Raw genomic sequence first — 10,872 nt, forward strand, 5'->3', positions numbered from 1 at the left:
ACCTTCCTTGTGTTTCTTAAGCATTGGGCAGGTCCTTCAGGGATATGTGAAACAGTAGCAGTAACAACTGGATATCTTGGCCCTTTTTTTCCCCCCGCCCCATGATGGAGTCTCACTCTGTTGCCCAGGCTGGAGTGCAGTGGCACGATCTCAGCTCACTGCAACCTCCACCTCCCGGGTTCAAGTAATTCTCCTGCCTCAACCTCCTGAGTACTTGGGATTACAGGTGCCTGCCACCACATCCGACTAATTTTTGTACTTTTAGAAGAGATAGGGTTTTACCATGTTGGCCAGGGTGGTCGCGAATTCCTGACCTCCAATGATCCACCTGCCTCGTCCTCTCTAAGTGCTGGGATTACAAGTGTGAGCCACCACGCCTGCCATTGTGGCCTCTTTATCACCTGAAGTGTCTTCATTACACATGTTTGCTGTAGAGCAATGGTTCTCAAACCTTTTGGTCTCAGGATCCCATTACACTATTAAAAATTATTGAAGACCCCAAAGAACTTTTATTTATGGGGACTCTATTTATCAGTATTTACCATATTAGAAAGAAAAAATTTAAACATTTATCAATTCTTCAAAAAATTATAAATCTTCTATATGTTAACATAAATAATATATTTTATGTAAAAGCCATTTTCTGAAAAAATTAGTAAGAAGAGTACTATGGTTTTACCCTCTTGAAAATTTTTCATGTCTGATTTTTTTTTTCATACCTGGATTTCCCTATCTGATTCACCATCCAATTTGTTTTAATATGTTGTTTAGATTGGAGTATATGAAGAAAAGTCAGCCTCACAGAGATATATAGTTGAAAAGGGGGAGTGTATCTTAATGGTATTTTTAGATAATTGTGGCTATTCTTTTTTTTTTTTTTTTTTGAGACGGAGTCTCGCTCTGTCGCCCAGGCTGGAGTGTGGTGGCACAATCATGACTCACTGCAAGCTCCACCTCCCGGGTTCATGCCATTCTCCTGCCTCAGCCTCCTGAGTAACTGGGACTACAGGCACCCGCCACCACGCCCGGCTAATTTTTAAAAAATTTTTGGTAGAGACGGGATTTCACCGTGTTAGCCAGGATGGTCTTGATCTCCTGACCTCATGATCCACCCGCTTCTGCCTCCCAAAGTGTTGGGATTACAGGCGTGAGCCACCACACCCGGCAATTGTGGCTATTCTATACTATACCAAACTCAACAAGTGGTAGCTTCTGAAAAGTCAGTTACAATGTGGAAATTTGCACTCATATCAATGAACTTATCATATTGTGTGTACTCATGAGAAAATGAGACTGAAACATGAAAACAGTGTGTTAGTACTATTCTAAAAATAATTTTGATATCAAAGCCTCCCTAAGGAGGGATTCTCAGGGTTCCCTGGAAAACAGTTTGAGAACTGTTGCTATAACATATTGATATTTATCCTTTCTCAAGTCAGAAAGGGTCTCTTTATTTTGTTATACATTTTCCTTATCATCAATAGATGTTGACAATTATGAAATTCATTTTCTGCATCTAGTAAAATAAATGTACAGTCCTTTCCTTTGATTACTGGTACAGTGAATTACAAAGATAGATTTTTCTGATATTAAACTCTTCTTGAATCCCTGGAATAAACCCTGGTTGATCATGATGTACTATTATTTTCTCTACCGAGTTGGAAACATTTAGCATCTCTCTGTGAGCTCTTTCTCCCTGGGAGTGTCAACTACCCTGCCTAAAAGATGTGTGACTGTGTGTGTAGACCCGTTCCAGCAGGTACCACTCTCAATGGTTTTAAGGTGGCAGGATGTAGTGGGAGAGGCGGAGGTGTCAATGCATAGGTGTCAGAGCAGAGTCTACAATGTCACTGTTCACACGGGAGCCACGCATTTGCTATTTATGGGGCGTTTGGCCATCCTTTACCTCCTCGCCCCACCCATTTCTCAGAGATTAAAAAAATGTTTTTAAAGACAATCTTGCTGTGTTGTCCTCATGTGTCCAATGTGGCCTCAAACTTGTGGGTTCAAGCAGGCCTCCTGCCTTGGCCTCCCAAGTAGCTGGGACTACAGGCACATGCCACTGTGCCTGGCCCATTTCTAAATTTTTTGTTTGTTATTACAAATGCCTAGCCCTCAGGGTATGAACATGGACTGCAGAAGAAGAAACCAGAGTTGCTGCTATGTCCACCAGCCTCTCTGCATGTCCTGGCCTCAGCCCTGCTGGGCTCTGGTACTGACCCATCTCTGGCCACCATGCTCCTCCACAAGCCTCTGCAGAGCTAATCTGACCCTGTTGATGTTCTCATGAGAGAGTGAACTGTGTGGCCCATGCATCCCTCCATGATAATAGAGCAGAACAAGAGCTCTCCCATCCTTCCCTGCCTGGGAGCCGGGCACATCCCCAGCTGGGCTGCCAATTTAATGCACCACACTCGCATTCTCCCGAGGTGGGGCTCCAGGACTAGGCAGGAGCAGCAGAAAGTGCCCTGCTCTACATTGCCCTCGGCTCAGGAGCCAGCTTAGAAAAGGCATTTCCAAATTGGCTAGGCCAGCTGAGCAGAGATTTTCTGTGCCGAGAAATCTCAGGATATCCAGACAGAGGGGTGGAAGGAGCCTTCCAGGGCACACATGAGATGTGGCAGGGGTAGGCTGTCCATTTTAAAACTTAAAGGCTTTAGACATGAACTCACAGGGACTTCATGTCAGGGCCATCTGCCATGTGGCCCAGCAGGGCCCATCCTGAGGAAATGACCAGTATAGTCAGGAGCTGACTGAAAAGCTGCCCTCCACACCCTCCAGCAGCCCAGGAGCCGCCATCACGGGGCTCCCACTCTCAACTCTGCAGCCTCAGCCCCCTCAATGCTGAGGAGCAGAGCTGGTCTCCTGCCCTGACAGCTGCCATGCACAGCAAACCTATCTTGTTCCCACAGGTTGCACAACTGGGATAAATGACCCGGGATGAAGAAACCACTGGCGTCCAGGAACTTGTCTTAGACCGTTTTGTAGGGGAAATGACCTGCAGGGACTTTCCCCAGGAACCACATCCAGCTTTTCTTCCCTCCCAAGAGCCCAACAGGCAAGGCTCAGCATAAATAGCAGCCACCTCTCCCTGGCAGACAGGGACCCGCAGCTCAGCTCCAGCATAGATCAGGTGAGGAGCACACCAAGGAGTGATTTTAAAACTTACTCTGTTTTCTCTTTCCCAACAAGATTGTCATTTCCTTTAAAAAATAGTTATCCTGGGGCCTACAGCCATACCATTTTGAAGGTGTCTTATCTCCTCTGATCTAGGGAGGTAAGCAGGGTCGGCCTGGTAGTACTTGGATGGGAGACCACCTGGGAATACCAGGTGCTAAAAGCTTTAAGAATAAAAAATTGTGATCTTACTTTGTGTTTATCCCATGTTGAGTTCTGTGCTGGGCAGAGGGAACACATGGTAAATGCGTTGTGGGGAATTACAGGCTACTTGAGGGAGTGACAGTCTGGTCGTAACTCCCGCCTTCCTCCATCAATGCCACGTTGGCATCCTCTTACACAGTCAGGCTTTAGGGCTGATGGGTTCAGAACCAAGGGCTTCTGGCTCTGAGTGAGGTCCTGCTGCAAGGTTTCCTAGATGAGCCACTAAGATTCTAATAAGATCCAGTGGAAATAACCAGGCTCTTGTTGGAATATGAGTCCCAAGGAAAGCTGTGCCACTCTTGTGGGCGACTGCCTGACTTCTCCTTTCATTTCAGCACCATGAAGCTTCTCACGGGCCTGGTTTTCTGCTCCTTGGTCCTGGGTGTCAGCAGCCGAAGCTGGTTTTCCTTCCTTGGTGAGGCTTATGACGGTAAGGCTTCAGAAGGTATGCAGGATTTCTGAAGAGAAGCATCATCCTGGACCTGATCAAATGGGGGAAATGATGCTTTCGGAAGGCTGCTTTTGAACCACAGAGTTGCTAGTGTCTGTGTTGCTAGGGCCTGTCATGAACTAGGGTTTGCGGGATTGCCCATCTCAGGTCTTTCAGAGCTGCTGGGAATATCTTCTTTCCCCGTAGTGCAGCTTCTCGGTGTGTTCAGCGGATGGATCACGTTTCAGAAGCCGCTGCAAGGTGTATCAAAAACACATCTCCTGAGCCGTAAGGGACGGGAGATCCAGTAACAACGCACACGGGGTATTTTTGTGCTTTCTTAAGGTTTGAGCCGCTGCCTTAGGTTGTGGTGCCCAATGTGCAGGATGTGCCGGATGTCTGGGGAGCTGCTCAACAGCTTAGAGAGTCAGTCAGTTGCTCAGAGAAAGAACAATCATCCTTTCCAGGAGTAGCTGAGCTTTTGTTTTGAGTAGAAGATGCAAAATAAGGCCTGCGATTGGTATAAAATGTCCCTCAGCATAAATCTCATAAGAGCATGACTAAGGCTGTTGACCCTTCTGTCTTCTTTCTCCTTCCTCCTTTGCTTTCCTAGTTGGATAATGTACAGGGCTCTTTAGCCTCGCTCTGTCAGGGGCTCCCTTCCTGGTTTGTTCCATTTCTATTCCTTCTCCAGCCTTCTTGACAGGAGATGGGAACTGACGTGCATCAAACTCCCACAAGGTTCAGAGCATCTTCTCATTGAATTTCAGAACGACTCTGTGAGGCAGGCATCCTCCCCTCTTTGAAGGTGACAAAGCTGAGGCTTAGAGCAGCTGAGACCGCTGCCCAGGGACTTACTGCCAGTCAGCAGGTGGCAGAGCAGAGGTTTGAGCCCAGCTGTACTTGAGGTCAGAGCTCTTGCCAGGTAGACGCATCACTGACCAGCTCCTAGAGCTTGATGGTTATGAATCTCAGGCACGCCTTGGCATCACCTGAACTACCCATGCCTGCAACTCTCCAACAGAGTCTGCAGAAACTGGCCTGGGGTGTGGTCTGGGCATTGGGACTTTCAGTTTCTCTCTGGGTGATTAGAGAGTGCAGCCAAGGCTCACACCTGTAATTCCAGCACTCTGGGAGGCCAAGGTGGATGAATCACTTGAGGTCATGAGTTTCTGAGCAGCCTGGCCAACATGGTGAAACCCTGTCTCTACTAAAAACAGTAAAATGTAGCCAGGCGTGGTGGCAGGCACCTGTAATCCCAGCTACTCGGGAGGCTGAAGCAGGAGAATCACTTGAACCCAGGAAGCAGAGGTTGTAGTGAGTTAGATCGCGCCAGTGTGCTCCAGCCTGGGTGACAGAGCGAGACTCCGTCTAAAAAAACAAAAAAAGAAAGTGCAGCCAAGGCCGAGCACCACTGCTCTATTACTTCCTCAAGCAACCCACAGCATCAGTACAGCCTACTGAGAAAGTGTTTAGGGACTTTTATGCTCCTAGCAGTCGGTGGGACTCAGGTCACAATGAGATGTATTCCATTTGCAAGAATATATATTTTAGTAGTCAGGGCGGAGGTGCTCTGTGTCTGCCACCTTTCTCAGCATCAGTATTTCATGTCACCACCTCATTCCTATACACTCCTGGATCTTATCATAGGCAGCTTCATTCTATAGCAGTGGCTCTTCACCAGGGGACCTGGAGAAGCCAAATAGGATAAAGGAATGGGCTTCTCAACCCACGGTATCCAAGGCTGCTACGATCGCAGGCTGAAAGCTTGAAGTCAGTGGAAGATTTGTCCTTCTATCATTCCCCTCTAAGGTGTTGTTGGATTCTTCATGTTCTCCTGATGTCCCTTCTGCCTTGCCTTTCCTTTCCAGGGGCTCGGGACATGTGGAGAGCCTACTCTGACATGAAAGAAGCCAATTACAAAAATTCAGACAAATACTTCCATGCTAGGGGGAACTATGATGCTGCCCAACGGGGACCTGGGGGTGTCTGGGCCGCAGAAGTGATCAGGTAACTGGAGTTCCTGGGATGCCAGGGCTGGGTGAGCAGAGCTTGCCTGCCTTGGACAATCAGGAGGGAGGCCAACTCCTTGTAGAGAAGTTAGAGGCTGCAGACCCTCCTCCTCTTGCCCTCTCTCTGCCTCTGTGCTCAGTGTGAGGGTCTGAGTGATGGTAGGAGCGAGTGATTCCTCACCCTCCCTCTCTGGGTGCTGTTCATCCAGCCTAGGGGAGCCCAGCCTGGCTGAGTGGGGCGGTGTCCAGGCAGGGTCAGTGTTTTCACCCCTCCTTCCTTGGCCTTTCTGGGCTCCTCTCAGAGCCCTCCCTTGGAACCCCCATTCCAAGGGAGAATGGGAGGGTGGGCTGTTGCTCACTGGCCTGGTGATTAATCTCCCTCTTGCCTGCCTGGACTACAGCGATGCCAGAGAGAATATCCAGAAACTCCTGGGCCATGGTGCGGAGGACACACTGGCTGATCAGGCTGCTAATGAATGGGGCAGGAGTGGCAAAGACCCCAATCACTTCCGACCTGCTGGCCTGCCTGAGAAGTACTGAGCTTCCTCTTCAGTCTGCTCTCAGGAGACCTGGCTGTGAGGCCCTCAGGGCAGGGATACAAAGTTAGTGAGGTCTGTGTCCACAGAGGCTGAGATGTGGCATACAATAGGCATCTAATAAATGCTTAAGAGGTTGAATTTGTTGAAACAGTGTGGTCTTTTGGTGCGTACTGCCTGTTTGGTACAAAGGGGAAATCAATGCACACTCACGTGAAGGGTGAGCCTAGGTAGGCTGTGTGTTTGGATGTGAGGAGACATTCTTAGCAGTCATAGCGCAGACACCTGCATCAACCCCTCCACAAGTCAGACCTCCTTTTTTCCAGACCCTTGTGGATACATTATTGCTATTTCCAGTCCCTTCCTTGTCCAGGCTTCTCATCTCCTGTCAATTATTTCCTGTTGCCTTCTCTGTCCCCCAGTTCTTCGTTCCTCAGTGATCTCTGTTTCTGGAGGCAGGGGACACAGACAATTGAATCATGAAATCCTGCCTCAATGACTGCCACCCCAATCTTCATTTCTCAGCAACACCTACAAATTCAGGCATTAATGAATTTCTACCCATTCTGTCTAAAAAATACCTCCAATGCAGTTCTCTTCCACTCTGTTTTTGTTGCCTTATTTCAAGTCTAAATATGTAATGCGACTCCTTTTATGAATGTTTTCTGAGTTTCTGGACCTTAACTAGATCAAAATTATGGAAGTCGTGGCAGTGAAGAGAGAGCCAGATAGAGAAGAACTGTTTCATCAGTCAGGGTCCCTTTGGAAGACAGAAACCAGGCAGTAATTTGAAAAGGGAAATTTTAATATAAAGAATTATTAACTGATAGCAGCATTAACTTCTAAGAGTACAGCATATGAGAAGGTATAAATTTGAGATTGGGCCCCTCACAAGACTGACATTGGATGGCAAATAATTTACTGGGTCCTTCAAACCAAAACTAACAAACTCCATTGAGGTATTAATGAAACTTGGCAGGAACCTGCCCAGGGTGTAACTTAACTCTGGGAATGCAGCTAGGGTTCCTGCGACAAATTTGGGAAACTGTCTGCTTGGGGGCAGGAGAGAGGATGTTATCACACCCCCTGGGAAGCCAGCTGTGAAAGTGGCAGTGCTCTGGACTGAATTATATCTTGCCAAAATGTGTATCTTGAAACTCCAACTCACAGCATGGCTGTACTATTTTGTTACAGCAGCCCGAGCTGATTAAGATAAGTGGGCTGCTGGTGAACATCATGGACGTCCTACTGAGGTGCCACAGAAATTGTCAGGAAACTGCCTTGGCCTTGGGATGCCACTCAGATCTCTGGGGCGAGTGCCACTGGGTGTCCTGTACAGGAGCTGAAAGGAAGCAAAGCACACACGATCAGGAAAAGATGCCTTCGTCTCCTGCTTGGCCCTCTAACACCCTCTGTGTGTGAAGATTAACATCATGCCCAACTGGCAAAGGAGAAATGCTTACAGGGTCCAGCTCCAGCATCACAGTTAGGGCAAAAGGGTGGATGTGGAGCTCAAAATAAAGAAACTGTTAACTGGCATACCCCTTTTCTCTGAAAAAAGAATTGAGGAGGACTCTTAAGGTGAGAAGATTAGTTATAAAATTATATTTACAGAGGAAAGACAAACTTATTTGTCAAGGAGGAAGAAAATGTATGGATATAAAGTAGAACTATTTACAACAGAACTTTCTCATACAGTTTCTATCAAAAGACACTAATGGAAGTGTAGGTATAGGAGGTATAGGAGGTTTGAGTCTGAGTCTCAAAGATGTGTCAATGCCAAAACAAGGCAAAGGCAAGATAAATAAGATGAAGGTGAGAGAGGTGGAAGATTGGCTCATGGGAGCATACTCGATCCACTGCTGAGATTAGTGTTCAGTCTAGTAAGGTCTGAATTGACCCCAAGTTGTAAAAAGAGACTGTAATGCTATTATTAGGATGCTTACAATCAGATTTCTGTCACAAGTACTGAAGTTGTAGATTTTGGGGGGCAGGAGATGGAGAAAAGGAGGGTGAGAGAAAGAATGGCTTTCAAAGGCAAATAAAGCAAGCTTTCAAAGTCTTTGCAGATATACAAAACTTTGCAATCAACATATTATTACTAGAAATAATTCACTGAAGCAAGATTCAGATACAGAAGTTCATTCATCAGTCTGTAAAGGACCAAATCACTCCCCTTCTTGAAATCTATACTTTGAAAAAAAATTTAATTCAATATAGTCCATAGGTTAAAAATGTTTTAAATCAAAATTTATATCCAAGGAAAAAAGTGCTTTGTTTACCCAGAAATCTATAATTTGTAAAGTCACACCTAATCCCTATGCTCTGACACACCCAAATACCTTTTATTAATTACTTGGTTTTCCTCAGTAAGAATTAACATGTTTCTCTCTGTTAGAAAAGTTTGAGAAAGGGAAATTGAATTGCTCTATGTTATAATTGTGTTTTGTTTTGCTTCGTTATTTGAGACAGGGTCTCCCTTTTTTGTCCAGGCTGAAGTGCCATGGCGGGATCATGGCTCACTGTAACCTCGACCTCTCGGGGCTCAAGAGATCCTTCCACTTCAGCCTCTTGAATAATGGGGACTGCAGGTGTGTGCCATGACACTTGGCTAATTTTTGTATTTTTTGTAGAGACGGGGTTTTGCCGTGTCGCCCAGGCTGGTCTTGAACTCCCGGGCTCAAGTAATCGGCCTGCCTTGGCCTTCCAAAGTGCTGAGATTACAGGCATGAGTCACTGAGCCCAACCCACTGATATATATATATATATATATATATATATATATATGTGTGTGTATGTATATATATATAAATTTGAGGGTGCCCAGATTCACATTGTTTCTGGGGTCATCTGTGAGGGTGTTTCCAGAAGAGACTAACATTTAAATTGGACCCAATAAAGTAGATGGCTATTCTCAGTGCAGTTGGGCATCACCCAATCTGTTGAAGGCTTGAATAGAACAAAATAGAGGAAGGATGGATTTACCTCCCTTTTCCCCTGCCTCGCTGCTTGAGTTGGACATCTCCTCTCATCTTCTCTTGACCTCAAACTGGATTTACATGATCAGTTCCTCTGGGTCTCAGGCCTTTGAACTCAGACTGAATTACACTTTCCTGAGTTTCTAGCTTGCAGATGGCAGACTGTGGGACTTCTCAGCCCTCATGATCTTGTGAGCCAATTCCTTACAATACATAGATACATACATACATATACATACATACACAAATAAATCATTTGTCTTGTGTCTCTCGAGAACCCTGACTAATAGGGTACTGAATCTTTTCAATCTTATCTCCTATGACTTTAATTCATGTACCTCATGCTACACGCAAATTGAGCTGCTTGTTATTTTTAAACATGTCGTTGAATTAGGAATTATTTCAGACATTCAGAAATGTGCTTCCATGTGTTCATTCAGCGTTTATTGTTATTTAAAATATTTATTTGTTTATTTATTTATTTATTTATTTATAGATTTAGGGGGTACAAGTACAGATTTGCTACACTGATACAATGCGTAGTGGTGAAATCTGGGTTCTTAGTGTAACCATCACCCGAGTAGTGTTTACTGTACCTGTTAGGTAATTTCTCAACCCTCCACCCCTTTCCACCCTCCATCTTTCTGAGTCTCTAGTGTCTATTATTCCACTCTCTATGTTCATGTATACACATTATTTAGCTCCCATTTATAAGTGAGAAAATGTGATATTTGACTTTCTGGGTTATTTCACTTGAGATAATGGCCGCTAGTTCTATCTATGTTGCAGCAAAAGGCATGATTTCATTCTTTTTAATGGCTGAATAGTATTCTATGGTGTATATATGTGTATACACACATACACACACCCCCCCATCATCCATTGATAGACACTTACATTAATTCCATATATTTGCTACTGTGATAATAGTATTGTGATAAATACACGCATTCAGGTGTATTTTTTATACCTTTGGGTAGGTACTCAGTAATGGGATTGCTGGGTCAAATGGTAGCTCTGTTTTTAGTTCTCTGGGAAATCTCCATACTGCTTTCCACAGAGGCTATACTAACTGACATTCCCATGAACAGTGTATAAGCATATGCCGGAGGAGGCTATTCTCTTATCTGCCTTATGGCTGCATCTCATCAAAGAGAAAACAACTGCCTTCCACCTGCTCCATGAAATCTCATTATATCAGAGAAGATGACTGAGGAATTCAACCACGACTGGATGGACTTTTTCAAAAGATGACACCTGCTTCTTGGGCTCATTCAAATTTCAAGAGAACCATTTACAAGTTAATTTCTATCCCTCAGGTCCACTCATTCTTCCTGACAATCATTCATGACTTCAAAAAAATTCCCCATCTTCTACATTCCCCATCTTCTCCTCCCCTATGAAGAATGGTATATAATCACCTGTACCCCATTGGTATTTGGGAAATCACTCTCCTGTGATTTTTCCTCATGCATGTTAAAATAAATGTATATGACTTTTTCTCTTATTAATCTGCCTTTGTCAGTTTATTTTCA

At 45.1% G+C, this 10,872-nt stretch overlaps 2 protein-coding genes across 3 annotated transcripts in view; both read left to right on the plus strand.

The window, feature by feature from the left end:
- Positions 1-3,047, plus strand: part of LOC105486977 (HPS5 biogenesis of lysosomal organelles complex 2 subunit 2) — a 73,942-nt gene extending 70,895 nt beyond the window's left edge. The window contains exon 24 of the mRNA XM_071074994.1: positions 2,913-3,047. Coding sequence (XP_070931095.1) covers positions 2,913-2,934 — 22 coding nt within the window. The 3' untranslated portion in view covers positions 2,935-3,047. The remainder of the gene's footprint in view (positions 1-2,912) is intronic.
- SAA2 (serum amyloid A2) lies at positions 2,988-6,505 on the plus strand. 2 transcript variants are annotated; one of them, XM_071073925.1, is made up of 5 exons: positions 3,107-3,133; positions 3,217-3,277; positions 3,717-3,811; positions 5,683-5,821; positions 6,225-6,500. In XM_071073925.1, the coding sequence occupies exons 3-5, from the start codon at positions 3,721-3,723 to the stop codon at positions 6,361-6,363; spliced, it is 369 nt and encodes a 122-aa protein (XP_070930026.1). In that variant the 5' UTR covers positions 3,107-3,133; positions 3,217-3,277; positions 3,717-3,720; the 3' UTR covers positions 6,364-6,500.
- The last annotated feature ends 4,367 nt before the right edge of the window (positions 6,506-10,872 follow it).

The sequence above is a fragment of the Macaca nemestrina genome, chromosome 12 (genome assembly GCF_043159975.1).
Source record: "Macaca nemestrina isolate mMacNem1 chromosome 12, mMacNem.hap1, whole genome shotgun sequence".
In the NCBI taxonomy this organism is placed as follows: Eukaryota; Metazoa; Chordata; class Mammalia; order Primates; family Cercopithecidae; genus Macaca; species Macaca nemestrina.